The following is a 26,556-nucleotide window of genomic DNA, read 5'->3' on the forward strand; positions in this document are numbered from 1 at the left end:
TAGTAGGAGTGCTGTGAGCAGTTTTGCTCCGTTTATTTAAGGAAAGATATTAGTTCATTGGAGGCCATTCAGAGAAGATTGGGATGATCCCCAGTTTGAATGGACAAGTTGGGTCTCTACTTACTGGAGTTTAGAAAAATGAGACATGATCTCATTGAAGCATATAGGATTCTTAAGGGGCTCGGCAGGGTAAATGCTGAGAGGATGATCCCAGTCATGGGAGAGTTCAGGACCAGACAGCATAGTCTCAGAATAAAGGAATGCTAATTTAAGACTGAGCTGAGGAGGAATTCCTTCTCTTAGAGGGTAGTAAATTTGTGGAATTCTTTACCACAGACTGTTGTCAAGGCTGGGTTGTTAAGCATATTCAAGGCTGAGATAGACAGATATTTAATCAGGAAGAGAAATAAGAGTTGTTTGTTGAAAAGGCAGAAAAGTGGAGTTGAGAATTAACAGATCAGACACGATCTCATTGAATAGCATGGTAGAATCAACGGGCTGAATGGCATACTCCTGCTCTTATACTTTATAATCTAACAAAAAAAATTGTTTAAATAATGTGAGTAATTTCCCTTCAATTGTTGAATAAGATATTGACATTATGCACACTCAGACTTCTCTCCAACCGGAACATTAGCACAGAATATCCAACAATGGTCACTGTCTTCTTACAATGCTGAGTTGCTTTTTGGCATATTTCCTGATGTCTGGTGCTGACAATGGATGCACAGATCAGAATTAGATTCTATATTCTAGCATGGCTCACCATGTTAATTCATCAGCAAGTAACAAGTATTGTGCCAAGCTCATTTTCAGCTGAGCTGCTTTCAGCAGAAAATGAATCCTGCTCCAAAGAAAACATTTATAATTTAAATCGCATCCATCTATCAGCTTCAGCACTAGAAATAAGAGGGGAAACAAAACATTCAAAGACACTGAAACTGCTGCTGTCAGTTTGAGCTTACTCTTTATTTAATGAATATTTACTACAAATTCAATTGGCGAGTTTGCGTTAAAAAAAAGAGAAATACAAACACCAGAAAATATTTGTGTTTTAATGCAGCAGCAGTGAAAGGCGCACTAAAGGATTTAATCCATAAAATGGGGCCTCCTCCCCCTCATCATTTTAAAAGACTTGGGAAAGGCCAGTGTTCGACTGGTGGTGGACAAATTTAAAAGTCACACAACACCAGGTTATAAACCTGTTGGACTGTAACCTGGTATTGTGTGATTTTTAACCATTTTAAAAGAAGTTGACTCAATCAATAATTTCATCTCACCAAGCACTGGGGAAACATGACTAACTTAACAAAGAAAGAACAAAGAAAATTTACAGGGCCTTTGGCCCTCCAAGCCTGAGCCTAATGCTAACAGTCTGTAGAATTAGCAACACTGAAAGAGACCACTCAGAGGCTTATTTTTAACTGAAGGCTTTCCTTTCATATGTTAGTTTCTCTGTTAGTCTTGAAATTCTGACTGTTGTAATATCCCTTTAAGAGAATACAGAGTCATAGAGTTGTACAGCATGGAAGCAGACCTTTGGTCCAACTTGTCCATGACAACCAGATATCTTAATTAATCTAGTCCCATTTGCCAGCATTTGGCCCATATCGCTTCCCTTTCAGATACCCATCTAGATGCCTTTTAAATGTTATAACTGTACCAGCCTCCACCACTTCCTCTGGCAGCTCATTCCATACCCACACCATCCTCCACATGAAAAAGTTATCCCTTAGGTCCCTTTTATATCTTTTCCCTCTCACCTTCAACCTATGCCCTCTAGTTCTGGACTCCCCTATCCTGGGAAAAAGGTCTAGGCTATTCACCCTTTCCATGCCCACATCCGTGTAAATCTTTTCTCCACCCTTTCAAGTTTCACATGAAAGATGTTGTGGAAGGGAGACCAGAACTGAACGCAGTATTCCAAAAGTGGCCCAACCAATGTCCTGTCCAGCCGCAACATGACCTCCCAACTCCTATACTCAATGCATTATGTAAATGTTCAGAGAACCAGGATACAAAACAGCTTGTCACCAGGAAATAGTTAAGGATGCTTGTGCAGCTGAGAATAACATTGTAAAGCTGAATGCTAAGTGAACCTGTTTGCTGCAATATACATGTTTCTTTGTGTAGATATATTTGTATATATAATAGATAGTGTGTATCAAAAGTATATCCTTTACAGTGTTCAAATGAATTATAGTTTACTAGTGCTGGATGTGAGTTTGCCAAGTTTGTGTGAAGGAACCATGAAATGCAACACTGACTTCTCAGTTTATCCAGATGATGGTCATAAAACTGAATGTCTTAACACTGAATTCTTAATCATCTTTTGTCAAACTCATGTATCATTGCCAATGCAATTCTGTTAAATAAACAAGCTTCAAGCATAATATCTGGGAACAAAAGTAGCATGAGAGCTTTTTTCAGGAGGAGGAGGAGGAGATTGGATTTCAATCTAGTCTTGATTAAATAAAGGATTTTTTTTAAAAAAGTGAGTAGCAGTCAACTTACAGAGCAACTTGAGGTTTGTTTTGAAGTTTTGCCAGAACACAAGAAACAAAAATATATATCACTTAACATTTTTCACAATGGAAATAAATTAAATAATGAAATGTATGGAGTGCAATATCATAAGAAATGAAAATGTCCTATTGCATTAAATTATGTAATGGTTTTGATAGCCTTTAAAGAAAAAAAGAGAAATGACCGCAGGTCAGTGTTCACCACATGCTCAACTTTCATCACTTGATTTGAGATCTGTTGTGGTGCATTTTGCAGTTCCAGATAAATATCTTAATTTTCTATACATCAGATTTATCTTTTCTGCTAAGACTGCAAAGAAGACATTTGCTGACAATATGTGGTGAAGACAGGGAAGTCGGGGCAAGGGGAAAATGTGAGATGGAGAGAGAGATGGGGTGGAATTGTGATGGTGAAAATGAGAGGGGTATCAAGGGCCTGAAATGGTGTGGAGCTGGTGGGTAAAATGGGAGCAAGTTGAAAAATGGGGGTAAAGTGGGAGGGAGAGAGACAGGAGAAAAGAAAAAGTTAGATAAAGAGATAGGTTGAAGGGGAAAGAGGCAAGTGAAGAAATCATGGAAGAAACAATGAGAGAGAGTTCATTGGCTCAAACATTAATTTTACAGCAGCCACTTCTACAGTAGATTACAAGTTGAACTATAGTGGCACAGTGGTTAGCACTGCTGCCTTACAGCGCCAGAGACCCGGGATCACTTCCCACCTCAGGCAACTGTCTGTGTGGAGTTTGCACATTGTCCCTGTGTCTGCGTGGGTTTCATCCGGGTGCTCCGGTTTCCTCCCACAGTCCAAAAATGTGCAGGTTAGGTGAATTGGCCATGCTAAATTGTCCGTAGTGTTAGGTGAAGGGGTAAATGTAGGGGAATGGGTCTGGGTGGGTTGCTTTTCGGAGGGTCGATGTGGATTTGTTGGGCCAAAGGGCCTGTTTCCACACTGTAAGTAAGTAATCTAATCAATGTAGCAGAATAAGGTGAAGTAAATGGAGATCCACTTGGGAAAAGGACTTTGCAGTAACTGTTGAACACAAACAAAATTGCATAAAGGAAGCAGCTCAAAAGAGATACAGATGCAAATGGCAGGTATGTCAGGCATTCAAAACTAACCATTCACTGTACAACAGAGAAAAATACCCTTTTCATAAGAGCATTTCTATTGAATTAAACTTTCTTACAATTCCTATTTATGTTTTGTCTATTTATTTGTGCTAAAGCCTTTATTCTTTTTGCAGCAGTTACATTTGGTTAAGCACTGGTGTTTCACTGAGAACGTCTGTGTATGCAACTCGTCATCTTGACAAAAGAGACAAGGAAGCTATTTACTGCAGAGTAAATCTTAAAATATTATAAGAGGAATGATGAAGAGGTCACAAGAAAGCAGCCCCATGATGGCTGCATTTAAATTAAGAATACACAGGTCTGTTTGTGCATTAAACAAAAGGGTCAGCACTTTCCCAAAAGGTTTGTTTCATAGTACAGTGAAGTTTGTGCATTTCAGCAATATAAAATTGTGCTTTCATGCCAGATTAGGTTTACAAGATCATGGGAGTTAACTGATATTGTGGTAACTAACTAGTAAGCAGATGAACCTTACTTTTTACTTCTGTTCATATGTTAATTCTTAAAATAATGCAGTTATAACTCAGACTGTGAAGGACTTGGGAATGTCAAGAGATTGTAAAAGGCACAATATAAATTCAAATCATTTACAAAATATCAAAGTTAAGGGCAGCCTCTGAGAAAAGCAGAAACAGAGTTAATGTTTCAGGTCAATCCCCTTTCAGCAGTTCCAACTCTGGTTTTCTCTCCACAGATGCTGCCAGTCTCATGTCCCATAAATCACAGCTAGCAAGTCAATCCAGGGTACAAGATCCCATTTTTTCTAAAACTGGATTTTGTACATACTCAGTATACATGTGGACCCCTTTTTTTCAGCCATTCAGGCTGTCCTTGAAATAGTAGTTAGCTCAATATTCACCTAATATTCATGTTTTACTTCCTGGTACCTTGTACTTGGGCACAAGTGTTCAAGTAGGTGATACGAATTGTGTTGTGAAAATGTGCAGGAGTTTAAGATATACCCATGCTCTGCATTGGATGCAGATCACAATTCAAAATGGTGCCCCCCCCTCCCCCACTACACCGGTGGTTTACATTGATACTCAGCCCACGAGTTATTGGAGGAATTTTCCAAAGGTTTTGAAGGTTGACTTCTCGGCCAACTTTCTATTGCACTTCTAGAATTTTCTGTTTTTATTTCAGATTTGAAACATTTGCTTTTCTGCTATATTTTGGCAAAGCACAACAAAAGTAAGTTTCCAGCACAAAGTTCGTTGCCTCAGTTTGAACAGTTAAGTTCTTGAGTAAGGAACAATTTTCAGTTCTGTGCATCCAAAGTCTGCAACAAAACAAAAACCTAGCTGCAAACTAAGAAAGTGTCCATTCGCTCCAACAAACCATTTTCTAGCATCCACAGAATACTCTTGCTATTGTGAAAGATTAAGTGCTCTGAATCTTAAAATTAGAGCTAGACCACTTAGGAGTGAAATCTGGAAGGAATTTTTGACACTACTAGAAATCTGAAACTCCTTCTGCCAAAGTGCTTTGGAAACTGGGAGGTCAATCTAACTTGCAAGACTGGGGTCAACCAACATTTAGTGGAGTTTAAAGCTTGTGAATCAAAGTTGAGTAAATTACGATTAGGTGCAGATGACTCATGATTGAACTTAAAGGTGAAACAGGCTCAAAGTGTGGAACCTATTCCTGTTCTTATGTTGTTATGTCCCAGATGGTTCCAAAGGTAAAAGCGCACAGTATTTAATCCACCATACCATCTCAGCTCAAGCAAAATAATTCTAATGGCTTTAACTAAGAGAGAATGCATGACAGCTTAGCTATTTAACACATTGAATAATTAACATTACAGTAAAACTTCTATATTGTTATCTAAAAAGCAAATTGACACATTACTTATATAATCCAGCATCTGCCTCCATTTCCCAGCTTCTGGAGCGTCAGTGTTCTCCTCCAGCAATAATGCCAACCTTTCTTTCACTTGTCCAACCTTGCCAGTGTTTTGGTTCAATTCAGCTTCAAATATCTGCAGCAAAACAGAATTGCTAAGATTTAAACAAGGTCAAGATGGCTTTGTTTCCAATCTGCCATTTAAACACAACTGAAAAGCACATGAATCAAAAAACTACTTCATTTGGTTAAGATCAGATAGATAACAAGGTGCAAGTACATTGTTTATCAAATATACATTTCATTTAATGAAGCATATTACTCTAAAATTCCTCATACTAAAAACACGAGGCACAAAATTATTCAATGGAATATTTATAGCAAACAACTGAATTTCTTTTTTTGCAGGAGCCAAACTAATTAGAGCTTTACATTTCTACTATTTTTAAACATTCTTCTTTTATCCTAAATATTTTAAAACAAGTACTTAAAATATTTTAATCACAGCAGTAACACTCAGTGAACAGGGAGCCAAACCATTTTCATAGGAGGCAGTGTTTAACAGTTAAGAGGAGAAAGTGAGGACTGCAGATGCTGGAGATCAGAGCTGAAAATGTGTTGCTGGAAAAGCGCAGCAGGTCAGGCAGCATCCAAGGAGCAGGAGAATCGACGTTTCGGGCATGAGCCCTTCTTCAGGAATGAGGAGAGTGTGCCAAGCAGGCTAAGATAAAAGGTAGGGAGGAGGGACTTGGAAATACCTAGCGCATTTCCAACGCCCCTCCCCCAAGTCCCTCCTCCCTACCTTTTATCTTAGCCTGCTTGGCACACTCTCCTCATTCCTGAAGAAGGGCTCATGCCCGAAACGTCGATTCTCCTGCTCCTTGGATGCTGCCTGACCTGCTGCACTTTTCCAGCAACACATTTTCAGCTTTAACAGTTAAGAACAAAGTGAAAATGTTTGTGGTATTCTGGAGAATCTTGGTGATCATTTCTCATTACCAACATACAGACCAAGGTATCACCCACTGTTAGATTCTTTGGGCATCCTGACAAATGCTGTAATTTTTATTTTATGGGGCACCAGAATAGGTGACTTTCTACAAACATGTGAGGTAAAAAATGGAGACCTGCACCCCGCCCCACTTCAATAAAAGTTTTCTTTTTTCACCTCGAGAAATAAAAATGCTTTTGCATAAGCCAGGTATTTCTAGTAACTGATTTGAGCTTTAGTCTTCATTAGAATCAGCAATATTAATTGAGGTATTTGGATGAGTATATGAATAGGAAGGGTTTAGAGGGATATGGGCCGGGTGCTGGCAGGTGGGACTAGATTGGATTGGGATATCTGGTCGGCATGGATGGGTTGGACCGAAGGGTATGTTTCCATGCTGTACATCTCTATGACTCTATATGGAGAGACTTTTTATTCAACTATTGATGAGTATGTATTGTTCATATCCATCTTCTCAATGAGCTTTCCTGTTATTTTGTTCCCTCATTTGATGTAACTGTAAGATGAGCTTAACAACGTAGCTAGCTAGTTTTTGCCTACGTATCAGTTTTGTATATTCACGTTATATTGTATATAACATGCCATCATAATTTGGCTAGGCCATGACAAGGAATGGAACAGGATCATAGCTTAGCTTCTTAGAATCTAACAGCACAGAGGAGGTCCCAACTTGCCTGTACTGGCTCTTTGGAAGAGCTGAACAATTAGATCCACCTCCTGTTCTTTCCTCATAGCCCTGCAAAATTTTCCTTTGTAAATATTTGTTCCAGAAGACTGTAAGATGAAGTAGCAGAAGTAGGCCATTTAACCTATCAAAGCCCACTCCATCATTCAATGAGAGCATGGCTGACCTGATAATCTTTCTTGCTTTTCCCTATAATCCTTGATTTTCTTACTGATGAGAACTTTGTTTCTCTCTCAGTCTTAAATATATTTAACAACCCAGCCTTGACAATCCTCTGCAGTAAAGAAAATAACAGATTCACCACCCTCAGAAGAAATTCCTCCTCATTTCTGCCCTAACTGAGCAACCTCTTATTCTGAGATTATGCACTTTGGTCCTAGACTCTTCCACAAGGTGAAACAACATTCCACAAGTATCCTGTTAGATTTCCTAAGAATATTATGTGTTTCAATAAGATTGCCTTTTATTCTTCCAAATTCCAATGAATATAGGCCCAAACTACTCAATGTTTCCTCATAAGACAGTGTTTCCACACCGAGGATCAAACAAGTGAACCTTCTCTGGATTGCCTCCAATGCCAGTACATCTTCCCTTGGAAAGGGGATCAAACTGTTCATAGCTTTCTAGGTCTACCTAATACCTTTTGTAGATTTAACAAGACCGTCCTCTTTTTTTATAAATACTTCATTCCCTTTGAAGTAAAAGGCCCAAAGCCCATTTCTCTTTTCTATTACCAGCTGAACTTCGATCCATGCTGGAGGACACCAGAATTAGTTTTTGTTGGAGCTTTCTGCAGGCTTTCCCCATTTAAATCAATCAATTCCCTTTTAAAATTTACTTTTAAATCTGCTTTCACCACTCTTTAAGGATCTACATTATAACAACTCACTTTGTAAAAAAAAGTTCTCATCGAATTCTGTCCCAACTGCCATAAATGTTCCTCCATCCTCACAATTCTTCTTTCAGCCCTTCAACCAACAACAAAGTTTGAATAATGTGTTGTCTCCACTTTCTGATTGAAACAACTAAGTGATATAGAACAAACCTCATGAACTGAGCAATTAGTGTGAAGGGAATCACCAAATTAATCGAACAATTGAGGTGTGAAATTTAAAGCAGAATTGAAGCAGGAAGAGGATTTGAAATTTTTTGCCAGGAGCAAGCTCTCTGATAATACTGCAGAGAGAGCAAAGTGTGAAATGGCCTTACTGCTGGCCTTTGCTAATCTTGCACTTGTTTGATTGCTTACTCCAAACTGGACCTTGAGAAAAAAGGGGCCATTATTATAATCAAGAACTCTCTTTTCTCACCATAATATTCAGCAATGACTGATTGTTTTGGAAGGTTACAACAGCAAGTGTTAAAGCTCTAATGAATGAAAAGTAACACGCATGCAGGTCACAAGTTGACTGTTGAAAATGGAGGTCCTGATATTAAGGCTTCCTATTATAGATTGAGGTAAAGGCATTCCATCCTGTTGCAAAATTACACTGGACTGAGAGTTTAATCTTCATCATATATATTTATTTGAACATTTTTTAAAGGTGGATACAAAGATTGTATATATTAAAACTATGTTAAAACTATCTTTAATTACCATATAAACTTTGAGATGTAAAATGTAAGACAGAGATGTCTTTGGGGGAGTGTGATTAAAGATATAAGACCATTAACACCAAAACTGTCTTTCTGTCACCTCTCCTTTGAAAATATTCATGCAATTTGAATTAGGAATTCTTGAACATTAGGCAATAAGTTAACATTGATGATTATTGACCTCTGTCAAACTGAATCATAAAGGCAATGGGTAACTTGTACATCAGAATGGTACAGTGGTAAGGGTCCTACCTCTGAGTCAAAAGCTCCAGATTCAAGTCCCACCTACCCTGGAGGTATGTCATAACTTCTCCAAAAGGGTTGATTAAAACTCTTTTTTTGTACACCATACCAAAAGAAATGTGTTACTGTGAGTGTACTCTACATGGTGATGCATTGAACAACTGGCTGAATACCAGTTTTAATATCAATCTTGGAGTAGTTGGTGGGGAATTATTTTAATTTGTCAAAATAACTACAAGAATATTCACTTTCCCTCACTATTAAACAATTTCAAATGTTCAATATTGCCTCTGCAGGGCATATTTTAAGACATCGCAGGGGTCAGCCATGACTCAGTGGTCAATTTTCAACAGAGGCATGAGGTCACAGGTTATCTGCAAAATTGATTATCTGGTTATTAATGGATTGCTGTATGTGGGAATTGGCTGTGTTCAAGGTGATTGTTAACATTTTGTACTTTATGACAATGACTGCAACGTGTTTTGGGACATCAAGATTATTACGCCCAAATAAATTCTTTTGGTCTAAAAGAACAGCTAGTTCACCCACATGAAGCAATGGATAATTCAGTTATATTGAAAAAAACCTTCTTCAATTTGAGAGGTGGATTCATATCAGCAGACTTATCGGATAGTGTCTTGACAATACTCTACAACGGTACTGTTATATGACAACTACCATTAACTGCATTCACTTCTAGCACTGCTTCACTTCTAGCCCAGCCACTTCTTCTGGATTGGTCCAATCTCAGGCAGAGCAGGATAATGTTTACCAGGATACAAAGAATGGAGGGTAGTTGTGGACAAGTGCTTTTCTGATTGGTATTCTCTGACCAGTGGTGTTCTGCCACGATCAGTGCAGGGACCTTTGTTGTTTGTAACACACACAAATAATTTGAAAGAAAATTTAGGTGATCTGATTAGTAAGTTTTCAGACGACATGAAAACTGGAGGAGTTATGGATAGTGAGATAGGTTGTCAAAGGATAAAGCACAATATAGGTAGGTCAGTTGGAAAGTTGGGTAGAGAAATAGCATTTGGAGTTCAATCTGGACCAGTGTGAGGTGTTGCATTTTGGGAGGTCAAATGCAAGAGGAAAGTATACAGTAAATAGTAAGATTGGTATACAGAGGGACCTAGGAGTGCAAGTCCATAATTCCCTGAAACTGGCAACACAGGTGGATGAGGTGGTAAAGAAGACATATGGCATGCTTGTCTTCATCGACTGGGGCACTGAACATAAAAGTTGGCAACTAATCTTTTCTTTCTATTTACTCATGAGATGTGGATTTGCCAGTTGGCTAGCATTTATTGCCTGTCCCTAGTTGCCTTTGAGGAGGTGGTCAGCTGCCTTCTTGAACCATTGCAGTCCACCTGCTGTGGGTTGACCCACAATGCCTTATGGAGGAAATTTTAGGATTTTGACACAGCAAGAATGAAGGAACGGCAATATATTTCCAAGTCAGGATAGTAAATGACTTGGAGGGGAGCTTGCAGGTGGTGGTGTACCCATTCACTTACTGCCTTTCCTCCTCAATGAAAGTGGTCATGGGTTTGGAAGGAGCTGTCTTAAGGGTCTTCGATGAATGTCTGCAGTGCATCTTGTGGATAGTAGACACTGCTGCTACTGAGTGTTGATGGTGGAGGGAGTGGATGCTTGTGACTATAGTACCGATCAAGCGGCTGCTTTGTCTTGGATGATGTAAGGCTTCCTGGGTGTTGTTGGAGCTGCACCCTGACTCCTGACTTGTGCCTTGTAGATGGTAGACAGGCTTTGGGGCATCAAAGGTGAGCACTTGCCGCAGTATTCCTAGCTTCTGACCTGCTCTGGTAGCCACTGTGTTTATGTGGCGAGTCCAGTTGAGTTTATGATCAATGGTAACCCCTGGGATGTTGAAAGTTGGGGATTCGGTGATGGTAACACCATTGAAAGTCAAGGGACGATGGTTAGATTATCTCTTATTGGAGATGGCCATAGCCTGGCATTTGTGTGATACGAATGCTACTTGCCACTTGTCAGTCCAAACCTGGCTATCGCTCAGATCTTGTTGCATTTGAATATGAAGTTCGTCAGTATCTGAGACGTCATGAATGGTACTGAACATTATGCAATCATCAGCGAACATTCCCACTTCGGACCTTACGGTAGAGGGAAGGCCATTGATAAAACAACTGAAGATGCATGGGCCTAAGACACTATCCTGAAAAATTCCTGCAGAGATGTCTTGGAGCTGAGATGACAGACCTCCAATGACCATCACTATCTTCCTAGGTGCTTCCTATGACTCCACTGAGTGGAGAGTTTGCGCCTGATACCATTGCTTCCAGCTTTCCTACAGCTCCTTGATGCCACACTCAGTTGAATGCATCATTAATGCCAAGAGCTGTCACTCTCATCTCAAGTCTGGAATTCAGCTCTTTTGTCCATGTTTGAATTAAACTGGATAAAACTTCAACTAGGTCACATTTGGAATAACGTATGAAGTTCTGGTTGCCACACTAGAGGAAAGATGTGGAGGCTTTAGAGAGTTGACAGTATATCAAATTATGAAAGGCTTGGATAGGGTGGACAGTTGGGAGACTTTTTTACAGCATGGAAATGGCAAATAGTGTGGGGTTTTAATATTAGAGGGGGCAAGTTTAAAGGAGCTGTGCGAGGCAAGGTTTTTATACCCAGCGGTAGGTACCTGAGAGGTGGTAAAAGCAGATACAATAGTAACATTTGAGAAGCACTTAAACAGACATATGAACAGGCAAGAAATAGAGGGAAAAGGACCATGTGTGGGAAGATGGGATTAGTTTAGAATGGCATCATGGTTGGCACATATATAGTGGGTTGAAGAGTCTGTTTCTGTGCTGTACGATGTTCTATATTCTGGTTGCAGGTTTCTAATTTTACTTCAAAATTAATTTCACACTGATTGTGGCTGCATTTAAATGCCAAGCCTAAGCTCTTAAGAGCCTCTTGGCAGAATGTAATAATTGTTGGCTGAGTTAGTTGACATCCTTTCTCGTAGCTGGATCACAATCATCCTACCACATCCACCACTTCAACTTTACTTTAAAGTCATGGTTTCAATGACACTGATGTCACAAGCACAACATTCATGACACAAGGGGCACTGATCACAGCAGATTTCAGTGTGAAACGTGGTGCACAGAATGCGGTTATCAGTGCACGGGCAGGCACCACAATGTATTGTTTCCAGTACCACCTCTATTCTATTATTCTCCCCTGCGATTGCCAAGGAAGGATTAGAAAATTGTTTTGCAGCAAATTGAGCAAATCTACATCCTATTCATGGTCACATAGTCACAATACCCTAATACTTTTACCTTCGGCACCATCAATATATTGTAACTAATTGTATCCAAAGCAAGTTAACATAACTGCAGCTTAAAGATGATCAAACTACATTAAAATAGGATGTCCAAGATAACTAACAATTATTTATTGAGCGAGATTGTTATGGAAAAATAACTGCAACAATGCTCACTGTTTTTTTAATAGATTTGCAAATTATTCCAAAAATATAGAAATACGTATTCTTAATCAACCTGTTCAGACATGTTATGACACGTCTGTACTGTAGGCCCCAAACCTTGTTGGTAGATTGACATTACTACCCTCTTTGGTTTGCACAACCAAGATTTTGCCATTACCTTCCTCCTACTTTTAAGAATTGCTGATTTTGGACAGTAATTGTCTATTAAACTCACCACAAGTAGTCAGGGCTGATAATAGAGTGTAAATACTTCTTTAACAATGTGCCAATTGTTAATGCAAAGCCAATCAAATCTTGGCCCAGAAACAAAACAACTTAAACATTCAATCTCATTCCTGTAGACAGTCAACTACTAGAAATGTTAAAATGCCAAATTTTACATTTTTCCCCTTATTTTCTGTTTTGTCTCATTTTCTTTTTCTTAATCCACTTTTTTTCTTCATCTATGGATATCTCTGTCTCTATCTGATTTAACTCTACCCACTTCTTCATTACTTCTGTGTTTTTCTCAACCTTTAATGTCATTGCAAATATAGACTGTTGGTTTTGTCATTTATCAGGTCCAAAAGCTCCTGCACTGCTATCAGTTTTCAAATCTAATGCTGACCTGCTTTTCTGCTATGATCTTGTATGCTTCACTCTGTCTAAGCATCCTATGATCTATACGTCCTCGTTTGCTATAAAACCGAAAAGAACTACAGATGCTGTAAATCAGAAACAAAACAGAAGTTGCGAGAAAAACTCAGCAGGTCTGGCAGCACCTATGAAGAGAAATCAAAGTTAACATTTCGGGTCGGGTGACCCTTCCTCAGAAATGCCTCAGCAGTGCCTGAGCTTTTCCTGCAACTTCTGTTTTGTCCTTGCCTTATTCTCTGCCTGTACTGCTCATAAAACAAAACATTTCACTGTACTTAGGTACATGTGACAACAATAAATCAAATCATATCACGGTCAGCAACTTATAGGGTAAACAAATTAAGTAAAAGGGTACAGGGAAAAGTGAAATTAGTGATACAAACCCATGAGATTCCCTATTTTTGAAACTACCACCTCAATAAATTGTGTTCTGAGATTCATCTTTAAAAAGGTTTTTTTTTAAAAAAAGAGATTACTTAATCAAAGTTTGGCACTCCATTCACATCTTTAACTGAAACAAACATATGTTTTATACCACACATACCTTTTGCTGTTCAACTTGTTCCTTTATAGATTCAGTCTCAGTTGGCAATGTATCCCATGATGCTGCTCTTCTATCCATCGACTCCAACCATTCCTTCACCAAATTGGCCTCTTCCTGAATTTCCTGTCTCTGAGCTAGCATAGTTTCCAATTGATTCTCCTTGTCCTTCAGCAAGCCTCCCATCTTTTCATATTGATGATTCACATCTGCAATGTCCTGCTGGATAGCAATTAGCTCTGTAGCCAGGAAACATAGTTCATTATTAAGACCTGCCCTAACTCAAATACTCAGTATTATCTAGTGCATGCAAACACAAAAAGTGCATTCAGTCGAAAATTTGTCCTTCTGAGCTTTGTGACTTCTAACAAATTCAGAACAAGTCAGGTGTAATTTCCAATCTTACACCTAAAGTAGTTCCACTGAAGGTTAAGAGCCATTACCCTAAATATGGTGGATATTATTTACATCCAGTTCCTGTTATAAGAGCTGAAAACAAACTCATCCAGATATAGTGTTGGCTTTTGAATATATTGCAGAAATTGCGCCCAATGAAGTGTGAAATTTCTATTATTATTTACTCTATTGCAAGCTGTGGTTTCAAAAGAGAAGCAAATAATTTAGATTTTAGCATTGAGGGTTCTAATTGAAATAGTCTTGTGTTTAATGATTACTGTCAGTAATGGTTTCTATGGATGTGGTGTCAATATAGCTGCTTTAATGCTAGATGGTGGGGTCAAGCTTCTAAAATGTTGCTGGTCTGCACTTGCCCAGGCAAGTGGGGAGTATTCCATCACACTCCTGTGCTTTTTAGTTGTGGATCATGACACCTTTTGGTTGCAACCAATTTCTGTAAATGGAATGCAATTTGCATAAAATACTCTGATAAATAATTATTCAAATTACCCTGAATTGCCTTTATCTCTTTTTTTTTCATTTTTAAAATCTTTCTCTTCTAAAATGTAGTATGAGGGGGCAGGAGAGAAGACCTTGGGACAAATTAGCACAATATCAGTAAATGTTCTTGGATTTAATAGTACATACTGAAATCAAATGCAAACTTTTAAAATTATGTCTTTTACAAACTGTAGCAACTGAATAGCAATATTTTTTAAAATGATAAGGAAAGTTTTCAATTTTGAGTAGTTATGTTAGTTCAGTGCTATGGAACCTGGCATTGTGAAACCTTCTGTCAAATTACTTAACTACCAGTGTATATTCATTTGTTGGATGATGATGCATTTTCCTTTTTTTGGAATTGTAGCTTCACGAGCCTTTGTTTTTTCACCATGTGCTTCAACAATCTAGTTGGGCAGAAGTGCTCTTGAAGATACAAATATTTTTAGGTTTGTTTTTACTTTAACTGGAATAATTGTTGAGAACTCATTTAGATCTTTTGTTCCATATGATCTTAAAAGAATTGAAAGTCCTGGTTTCAGTGAGATTAAGATATAAACGGAGAAAAAGGCCATGATTCTGCATTAGGAGTAAAAGAGATAGAACTATTCATGTTTGAAATCACATAATCAATAGATTCCAAGTACAATTTGGAATTCATCACAGTCAAATAAATCAACACTTCTGGTTGCAAACATTTTGAAACGGCAGTACGTGGCCAGATGGTGAGACTGCAGAAAATAAAATCGCAACTGAACGAAAGTACATGAAATTGGGATAGTTTCAAAGTTTATAGCTGTTCATAGCCATTTGCAAATGTAACAGCACTTATTTGGATTCCTTGGGGCATTGATAGGTTTACCAACACAATTTCAACAGGGCTGTAAAGAAAACATTATGATATGTGAAAAATCATCCCAGGAGCACTTCAGTTATGTCCAAAAGCATTGGTTTAAAACAATTATTTTCCTCTGGCATCACTTTGAATGTGATCTTCCGAGCGATATTATAGGTGTTTGTCAATTGTATTTTCAAAGATGCCACACGAACTGTAAATTTTTTAAATGACACCACTGCCTCTTTTAACAGTGTTGCTTCAAAAGTCCAAATTTCTAGCATTTAAATCATCATGTAGTATGAATGCAAAAAAAAAGCTTATTTTAAAGATTTTATTATTGTTTAAGGTGTTTGTGCATTCCGCATGCATGGAGAATAAATGTTGCCATTTCTGCATTTTCAATGAATTAGAAAAATCTCACAGGAGGAGGAAATACAGCACTGCTGAGTTGAGTTTTGTGTATACACATGTATGCGTACATGCAAGGGACAAGCTGAAGGTTGATCTTCAGGTGGTAAATACCCCTGTGCCAGCCTGCAGAGGTGATGTCTGCTTTGGAGCTTCTAAAACCCCAATCACCATACCGACAAACTCCCGATGAAAGCTCTATTTGCATTTCAGCTAAAATTTTCCACTTGTTATGATTGGTGTTGAAACATGTCTATCGTCTCTTTTGAATGGGAGTCATGAGCACTCTGCTGGATACTTTTGGCACCAACTAACTCCTCGTTCAGCATATCTTTGGGAAGCTGCCATTTTTCATTCTGTGCAAGTGCACAAACCAGCAAAGCCTTCTTTGCTTGACTGGCTCTAGCAATTGCTTGGCATGTTTGCCCAAGAAAGGACTACTTTACTGGTGACATTATCTTCCATGTGATGCCAGAGACGCAATGCAGACACCAGCGATGGCAGTCATTAAGTCTTTTTCTCCTGTAGGTGTTAACTTGTCCAGGGTTGACTGCCATATACAATGTGCTGATGACAGAGGCCTTTGATATAAGCATCTCAGTCCTATAGGTCAGCTTGTTGTCTCTCCTGGTCCATTTTAATGGTGGTTGCCTTTCCAATGCACATGCTGAGCTCTTCATCAACAAACAGATTGTAACTGTAGACCGAATTTTCTGACTGTTTCCAGCAGTGTTTATTTGAGTCTAATTGCAGGAGAAGACATAAACCCCTGTCCCATGACCACAGTTTGCTTGACACTGACGGTGAGGGAGAATGAGACCAAAGATCCAAAAGCTGGTCTTCTATTTTGGGCAACAAGGGCAGCATAGAGTTTCTATGATCGGGACATACCAGATTTCAGCTGTCTTAGATTTCAGTCTTGATATGTAGAGGAGGATCCCACCTGATTGTGTATGGACGTACACTCCTCCCATATCAACAGGAAAAATATGGGTCAAGTGGATGAGCAATGAAGGTCAAAGTAGAGGAATAAGACCCTGCCTTACTCCACTCAATCCCCAAACTGTTAGAAGGTGAGCTGATGTCAAACTGAATGCATCATGAAAGGGCTTTATGGAGTTAGGTAGGATAGCTGATTCTCCCAGGAGCCAAAGAAACTTCAACTGATAAGACAAAATACAAGGGGCAACCACATCTAAATTCCATTGTTTTAATTTCAAGGCAATAACTTATTTTAATGGGAACTCTGTATTTTCCTTCCTTTCTTCCTGTCTATCTCAATCACAGCTCAAAAGATCATGGTTAGTTCTGCAGGTCAATGAACTTTCCAGGATTATCTGGAAATATCTAGGGATTCCAGCATTTAGTTCTTTTTTTAAACACTTTTTTTTATTAGAAAAGAGGGTAGTGATATAAATGCTGTTGCTCCAATAGGCAAGGTTCTACTGAGAAGAAACGATTCATTTGCTGCCTGGCAGAGGGAGGTGGGCATCATGAGGATTGACAGGCAGTGGAGGCCACGTGGGAAGTTGGGGCATCATAGGGGTTGACGCTCACTGGTGTGGAATGTGAAAATGTGGTCAGAGACAAACTGTCGTTTGATTATACGTCTAGAAATTTGTTTTTATTCTGAGTGCAATATGAGCATTTCTGTTAAGGCCAGCATCTGTTTCCATCTGTATTGCCCTCAAACTGATTAGCTTTGTATGCCATTTGAAGAGCAATTAAGAGTAATCACATTACTGTGGATCTGAAGTTACATGGTCTCCATTAGAATAGTTTTTGATTCCAGATTTTATTAAATGCAAATTTTACCATCTACCATGGTGGAATTTGAATCCATGTCCCTAGAACATTAGCCTGACGCCCTGGGTACCAACTCTTAACAGGCAAGGCTGATGAAAACTCAGGGCATGGATAGGTACATGGGACTGGGATATTAAAGCCATTATAGAAACATGGCTAAGGGAGGGACAGGACTGGCAGCATAATATACCAGGGTACAGGTGCTTTAGACAGTACAGAGGTGATGGAAAGAAAGGAGTGGGATTTGCATTTTTGATGAAGGCGAGTATTACAGCAGTAATCAGATATGAAATAACTGAGGAATCATCCTCAGGCTTTATGGGTGGAGTTAAGAAATAAAAAGGGATGGTGACATTATTGGGGTTGTACTATAGCTCTCCGATTAGTAAACAGGAATTAGAGGAACAAATATGCAGGGACTTGGGGAGACTTGCAGGAGCAATAGGGTTGTTATAGTAGGGGATTCTAATTTTCCTAACATAGCCTGGAATTGCCATAGCATTAAGGGCTTAGATGGGGTGGAATTTGTAAAGTGCATTCAGGAAAGTTTCTTCAAGCACTATATAAAAGTGTCCTACTTGAGAAGGGGCAAAACTTGACATACTCTTGGGAAAGAGGGTAGGACAGGTGACTGAGGTGACAGTGGGGAGCACTTTGGGACCATAGAGTCATAGAGATGTATAGCGGACCCTTTGGTCCAACCCATGCATGCCAACCAGATATCTCAATCCAATCTAGTCCCACCTGCTGGCACACGGCCCATATCCCTCCAAACCCTTCCTATTCATATACCCATCCAGATGCCTCTTAAATGTTGCAATATTAGCCACTTCCTCTGGCAGCCCATTCCACACACGCATAACCCTCTACGTGAAAAAAACTGTCCCTTAGGTCTCTATTATATCTTTCCCCTCTCACCCTAAACCTATGCCCTCTAGCTCTGAGTTCCCCACCCCAGGGAAAAGACCTTATCTGTTTACCTTATCCATGCCCCTCATAAACCTCTATGAGGTCACCCCTCAGCCTCTAATACTCCAGGGAAAACAGCCCCAGCCTATTCAACCTCTCCCTTTAGTTCAAATCCTCCAACCTCGGCAACATCATTGTAAATCTTTTCTGAACCCTTTCAAATTTCACAACATCCTTCCAATAGGAAGAAGACCAGAATTGCAGCAATATTCCAAATATGACCTAATTGATGTCTGGTACAGCCGCAACATGACCTCCAAATTCCTGTACTCAATACGCTGACCAAAAAAGGAAAGCATACCAAACCTTCTTCACTATCCTATCTACCTGCCACTCCACTTTCAAGGAGCTATGAACCTGTACTCCAAGGTCTCTGTTCAGCAACACTCCCTAGCTCCTTACCATTAAGTGTATAAGCCCTGCTAAGATTTGCTTTCCCAAAATGCAGCACCTCGCATTTATCTAAACTAAACTTCATCTGCTACTCCTCAACGCATTGGCTCATCTGATCAAGATCCCATTGTGATCCGAGGTAACTTTTTTCGCTGTCCAAAACACCTTCAATTTTGGTGTCATCTGCAAACTTACTAACTACACCTGCTATGTTCACATCCAAAACATTTATGTCAATACAAAAAGTAGAGGACCCAGCACCGATCCTTGTGGCACTCCACTGGTCACAAAGCTCCAGTCTGAAAAACAACCCTCCATCACCATCCTCTGTCTTCTCCCTTTGAGCCAGTTCTGTATCCAAATGGCTAGTTCTCCCTGTATTTCATGCAATCTCACCTTGCAAACTAGTCTCCCATGGGGAACCTTGTTGAACGCCGCACTGAAGTCCATATAGATCACGATCAATGATACAAATATCTCAGCAAGAGGCCCAGCAATCATTTCCCTAGCTTCCCTCAGAGTTCTAGGGTACACCTGATCAGGTCCTGGGATTTATCCACTTCTTTGCGTTTCAAGACATCCAGCACTTCCTCCTCTGTAATCTGGACATTTTGCAAGATGTCACCATCTATTTCCCTGCATTCTATATCTTCCATGTCCTTTTCCACAGTAAGCACTGAGGCAAAATACTCGTTTATTATCTCCCCCCTCTCCTGCAGCTCCATACAAAGGCCGCCTTGCTGATCTTTGAGGGGCCCTATTCTCTCCCTCATTACTCTTTTGTCCTTAATATATTTGTAAAAACCCTCTGGATTCTCCTTAACTCCAATTGCCAAAGCTATTTCATGAACCCTTTTTGCCCTCCTGATTTCTCTCTTAACTATCTCCTACTGCCTTTATACTCTTCTAAGTATTCACTCGATCTATCCTGTCTATACCTGACATATGCTTCCTTCTTTATCTTAACCAAACCCTCAATTTCTTTCGTCATCCAGCATTCCCTATACCTACCAGCCTTTCGTTTCACCCTAACAGGAATATACTGCCTCTGGACTTTCGTTATCTCATTTCTGAAGGCTTCCCATGTTCCAAACGTCCCTTTACCTGCAAACATTTGCCCCAATCAGCTTTTGGAAGTTCTTGCCTAATACTGTCAAAATTGACTTTTCTCCAATTTAAAACTTCAACTTTTAGATCTGGTCTATCTTTTTCCATCACTATTTTAAAACGAATAGAATTATGGTCACTGGCCCCCACGTGCTCCCCTACTGACACCTCAGTCACCTGCCCTGCCTTATGTCCCAAGAGTAGGTCAAGTTTTGCACCTTCTCTAGTAGGTACATCCACATACTGAATCAGAACATTTTCTTGTACGTGGTTAAAAATTCCTCTTCATCTAAACCCTTAACACTATGACAGTCCCAGTCGATGTTTGGAAAATTAAAATCCCCTACCATAATCACAATAATGGATTGTATTATAGATCCATCATCCCTTTCTTATTTCTCAGTTCCACCCAAATAACTTCCTTGGATGTATTTCCAGGAATATCCTCCCTCGGCACAGCTGTAATGTTATCTCTTATCAAAAGCGCTACTCTCCCTCCTCTCTTGCCTCACTTTTTGTCCTTCCTGTAGGATTTGTATCCTGGAACATTAAGCTGCCAGTCCTGTCCATCCCTGAGTCACATTTCTATAATTGCTATGGTATCCCAGTCCCATGTTCCTAACCATGCCCTGAGTTCATCTGCCTTCCCTGTTAGGCCTCTTGCATTGAACTAATTGAAATTTAATTTATCAGTCCCACCTTGACCCTGCATGCCCTGACTGTTTGACTCGCTTCTTTTCTCAACTATACCAGTCTCAGATTGATCTCTTTCCTCACTATCTCCCTGCATCCCACGCCCCCACCTTACTAGTTTAAATCCTCCCAAGCAGCTTCCTGCCAGTATATTAGTCCCCTTTCAATTTAGGTGCAATCTGTCCTTCTTGTACAGGTCACTTCTACCACAAAAGAGATTCCAATGACCCAAAAATGTGAATCCTTCTCTCATACACCAGCTCCTCAGCCATACATTTTTCTGCTCTATCCTCCTATTCCTACCCTCACTAGCTCATAGCACTGGGAGTAATCCAGATATTACTACACTCGAGGACCTCCTTTTTAAATTCCTGCCTAATTTTCTGTTATCTTCCAGCAGAATCTCAACCTTTTCCCTTCCTATGACCAGTGACCATAGTTCTATTAATTTTAAGATAGTTATGGAGAGGTACAAAACTGGTCCACGGGTTCAAGTGCTAAATTGGGACAAGGCGAAACTTGATGGAATTAGACAGAAACTTGCAGGGGTTGATTGGAGAAGTTTGTTTTGCGGTAAAAATGACCTCCAGCAAGTGGGAGGCCTTTAAAAGTGAGATAGCTAGAGTTCAAGGTCTATATGTTCCTGTGAGGGTGAAAGGCAAAGTTGTCAGGAATAGGGAACACTGGATGACAAGAGATATTGAGTCGTTGACCAGAATAAAGGAGGAGGTATGGCTCAGGTACAGGCAGCTGGGATCAAGGGAATCCCTGGAGGTATATAGGGGATATAGAGTTTACTGAAGAAGGAAATCAGGAGGGCAAAAAAGGGGCACGAGATAGTCTTGGCTGAGATGATTAGGGTGAATCTAAAGAGGTTTTTTAAGTATATTAAAGGAAAAAGAATAATTAGTGAGAGAAATGGACCCCTGAAGGACCAACGTGAACATTCATATGTAGAACCGCAGGAGATGGGTGAGGTCCTTAATGAATATTTCTTCTCTGTGTTTCCCATGGAGAAAGACATGGAGACTTGGGAACTTGGGAAAGGTCGTGCTCATGCCTTGGGGACAGTCCACAGCACTGCAGAAGAGGTGTTGGATGCATTAGAATTCATGAAGCTGAATAAGTCTTCTTGTTCTGAACAAATATACCCAAGAGCACTGCAGGAGGCTGGAGAAAAAAATTGTGAGGGCCTTGGCTATATTTTTGCATCATTGTTTGCCAAGGGTGAGGTCCCAGGAGACTGGAGGGTAGCAAATGCTGTGTCTTTATTCAAGAAGAACTGCAAAGAATGAAGTTGGGAACTATAGACCGGTAAGCCTAACATCTGTGGTCAGTAAGTTACTTGAGAAGATTCTGATAAGATATACATACATTTGGAATGACAGGGCTTGATTAGGAGTAGTCAGCATGGCTTGGTGCATGGGAGATCATGCTTCACAAATTTGTTAGAGTTCTTTGATGACGTGACCAGGAAGATTGACAAGGGCATGGTGGTAGACATAGTCTATATGCATTTCAGTAAGGTCTTTGGTAAGGTTCTACATGGTAGGCTGTTCTGGAAGGTTAGGTCACATGGAATCGAGGGGGAGCTGCCAAATTAGATACACAATTGGCTTGACGGTAGGAAGCAGAGGGTAATAGTGGAAGGATGCTTATCGGACTAGAGGCCTGTGACTAGTGGAATGCCTCAGGGGTCGGTGCTGGGCCCATTCCTGTTTGTTATCTATATGAATGATTTGGATGAGAATGTACAAAGCATGATTAGTAAGTTTGCAGATGGCACTAAAATAGGCATTATTGTGGACAGTGAGAAAGGTTCTCAGAAACTGCAGCAGAACCTTGGTCAGCTGGGGAAGTGGGGTGAGAAATGGCAAATGGAATTTAATATAGATAAGTGTGAGGTCTTGCATTTTGGAAAGTCAAATTAAAGTAGAGGTTTCATGGTGAATGGTAGGGCCTTAAAGAGTGTAGTGGAACAGAGGGACCTTGAAGTTCAGGTGCATGGTTTTCTGAAAGTGGAATCACAGGTAGACAGAGCAATGAAGAAAGCTTTTGGCATATTGGCCTTCATTAGTCAGGCACTGAGTTATAGACATTGGGAAGCTATGTTGCAGTTATACAGGACATTGGTGAGTCAGTTTTGGTCACCTTGCTACTGGAAGGATGTTACTCAACTGGAAACAGTGCAGGAGAAATTTACAAGGATGTTGCCTGGACTGAAGGGTCTGAGTTATCGGGAGAGGTTGGACAAACTAGGACATTTTCCTTTTGTGCATAGGAGACTGAGGGGGGGATCTTATAGAAGTGTATCAGATTATGAGAGGCATGATTAGGGTGAATGCACTCAGTCCTTTTCCCAGAGTTGGGGAATCAAAGACTAGAGGGCATCAGTTTAAGGTTAGAGGGGTAAGAAGCTGATGGGAAACTTTTCACACAGAGGGTGGTACACATATGGAATGAACTGTAGTCGAAGTGATAGAGATGGGTGTACTAACAACATTTAAAAGGTATTTGGACAAATACATGGATAAGAAAGGCTTAGAAGGACATGGTAAAAACAATGACTGCAGATGCTGGAAACCAGATTCTGGATCAGTGGTGCTGGAAGAGCACAGCAATTCAGGCAGCATCCGACGAGCAGCAAAATCGACGTTTCGGTCAAAAGCCCTTCATCCCGAAACGTCGATTTTGCTGCTCGTCGGATGCTTCCTGAATTGCTTAAAAGGACATGGGCCAAGTGCAGGGAAATAGTGTGAACATTGATAGACATTTTGGGCCAAAGGGCTTGTCTCCGTGCTGTAGGACTCTATGACTCCAATGACATTACTACTATATCAGCATCTAACAAATACAACCAAAGCTGGCAGCCTGAGGAAGATCCCCAAAACTGACCACAGTCAAGCATCACTTTCTAATAGTGACATCACAATCAAGAACACAGCTAGAAAGATGGGTTTCATGGCCCAAATGATAGAACAACTAATACCCAATTCAATGACACCCATATAAACAGAGGAAAATTCAAACAATGATACAGAATTGAAGGGTATCATTCATCCCAACATTCCAATGGAGCTTGGAAAAAAAGAAGTTCCAACTAACTTGTCAACAGTGGAGAAAACTGTTTATTTGATTGCAGACGACATTAACGCTCTATTTCATGATGCATGACAATTCAGATAACCAGTTTCCCCCACAGCTTTCCTCTTGTAAAGACAGAAGAAATAGTTTTGTTGTGACTCGAAGAAAGTCACTCAAACAACTCACCAATGTATGAATGACCTATGATATATGCATTAACTTACCTATTGCATCATTACCTCTGCAGAGAAATTAACCTCAAATCAGCCGCATTAAAACTTCGAACTGATTAGCTGAGATGGCTGGATGGCTAGTTTGCAATGCAGAATGATGCCAACAATGTAGGCTCAATTCCTGCACTGGCTGAGGTTACCATCAAGGATCCTCCTTCTCAACCTCTCCCCTCACCGGAGATGTGGTTAGCCTCAAGTTAAATCACCAGTAGTTGTCTCTCTAATCAGAGTAAGACTAAGACGACTTTATATAGCATCTCTCTTTAAAATATCTACAGAAGAAATGAATTGATTTATTGATCTTTTTAACTCTGCTTCATACTACAAAGAAAGGAAATGTAGATTTTTAAATTTATTAATTAGAGATAGATATGACCTACAAATAATTGGAACACTTAGATTTTTCACATACATGTTTTTGGCCATATTAGCATATGATTTCACTCACTGTGTTAAATTTAAACACAAGAGAAATTGATATGATGTTAATATGAAACACAGGAAACATTTTGATCTTGTGATAATACAACTTATAAGGTTCAGATTCTTTAGAACTATTTCTTTAAAAGCAGTAACGCTCTCAGACAATCCATTTACACATTTCATTACAAGATCACACTGTAGTGAATTGTGAAACTTGAAAGCTTACCTTTGGAATCGCAGATAGCAGAGACTGCTCCCCCACCATTCACTACTTGTGTACCTACAGATCAATATATTGGGTAAATAAGACTTTGTTATTAGCATCAAACATAAGGTCAGCAGTCATATAAAGTTCTCTCCAAACTGTTACAGACAAACCAAACTCAACAAAAGACTTAGAACAAATAGATTCTTTGCAAAAAGCCTTCTCAGAATATTTTTGCTGCATTGTTTTAAGCAGAAGACTTCAAGTTAAAGTTGTTGCTCTAACTGAATGCCATGTGATACTGAAGCATAGCTGATTTGTATCTAATTCCACTTTCAAGCCTTTGTTCTGGACTTCTTAATGCCTCACAGTCACCTCAGCTTCAACAGTTTTTTGAAGCCCAGGTTTGGGGACATCCTCTTCCCTTTGTAAGGAAGTGCATCCTAACATCGCCTGTAGCTTTAATTTTAAGAGTATGTAACCTTTCTTCTGCACTGCTCCATGAGAAGAAGTTATTTTTCTCTTTCTACTTAATCAATTCCTGTAATGATTTTGAATACATCAATTAGATCATCCGATAATCTTCCACACTTGAGGGAATTCAAGCCAAGTCAATGCAACTGCTTCTTATGATTTTATCTATTAGGCCAAGGTATCATTTTCCAGCGTCAGCATCACTTCCAGGACCTATATGTCCTTCCTGGTAAGTGGCGCCGAAAACTGAATGTGGTACTCTAAATGGATGCATTTTAAAATGGTTAAAGCCTTCCTTCAAATTAGGCTTTATGGATTCTATTTTAACATTATGTCATTCCAGCCAAGCACCTCAAGGTTATCGAGGTCCACATTGTGATTTCAGAAAGAAGCTTTTAAGAAATTCTCCAACATATGACAAATTTCATACGTGTTCAACATTCCCAGTTGCTGAAATTCAGTCGTCTTACACAGCAACAATTGTGCTCATCAATTGCAAGCCATTTAGTCCTACAGGGCTTTCTCTTTTGACTCTTTGCTCCACCATATCCCTTACTCCCAGCAACCAATATAATAATGGATTTCATCTAGTAACACACGTACCATTCATTTGACTGGTTTACCAGGCAACTCATTCTATAATCCTACCATCCTTTGGGTGAAACAGTTCTGTTGGATGTCTCCCATTGTGCATGCTGGGGTTGTACAATCTTTGGAGTCATTTCTGCAGAAACTCCCAATTTAAATTAGTTTAATAAAACTAGGCTCTCATTACTTATTTTAAACTTCTTCACCTTAACAGCGTAGTTAAAAAGGATAGCCACCTGTGAAAATAGCACCCAGTGTATTCTCCTGATAACATTGTAACAGCAGCAAGCTAGCTGTTAGTCAGTTTGCACAAAGGAGAATTCCACAGAAAGAACAGTACTGATTATGAAGCCTTGAACAGGGTGAATTATAAAAACATATATAAAACCCTGGAGAATTAAGGTTTTATTTTTCTTGCTACATCACAAGGATATTTGTGTTACAGTAATGCACTGTTTAATTAAAATCTTCAAACACTTCATTTGAAACTGAATTACAGCAGTTCATTAAACCATAGATCCATGAAATGAATATGCCAAATAAAATATGCTTAATAGCTGCACTGGATTGTAGAAACATAGGGAATTCTGTCTGGAAACATTATTCAGTTAAATATATGGGTTCAATGATAGACAGATAGTAGAACACAGGCCCAATTGGAAATAGTGCCAATACATGGCATTCCCTCAAATGAGCTGTTGTGGCAAGAATCCATTCAC

At 39.6% G+C, this 26,556-nt stretch overlaps 1 protein-coding gene across 6 annotated transcripts in view; it reads right to left on the reverse strand.

The window, feature by feature from the left end:
* Nucleotides 1–26,556, reverse strand: part of dst (dystonin) — a 642,458-nt gene that overhangs the window by 175,190 nt on the left and 440,712 nt on the right. For all 6 annotated transcript variants that reach the window (XM_043681258.1, XM_043681269.1, XM_043681284.1 and 3 more), the window contains 3 exons: nucleotides 24,797–24,850; nucleotides 13,723–13,958; nucleotides 5,508–5,637 (listed from right to left, as the gene is read on the reverse strand). In XM_043681258.1, coding sequence (XP_043537193.1) covers nucleotides 5,508–5,637; nucleotides 13,723–13,958; nucleotides 24,797–24,850 — 420 coding nt within the window. The remainder of the gene's footprint in view (nucleotides 1–5,507; nucleotides 5,638–13,722; nucleotides 13,959–24,796; nucleotides 24,851–26,556) is intronic.

Source organism: Chiloscyllium plagiosum, chromosome 3, assembly GCF_004010195.1.
Source record: "Chiloscyllium plagiosum isolate BGI_BamShark_2017 chromosome 3, ASM401019v2, whole genome shotgun sequence".
Lineage (NCBI taxonomy): Eukaryota > Metazoa > Chordata > Chondrichthyes > Orectolobiformes > Hemiscylliidae > Chiloscyllium > Chiloscyllium plagiosum.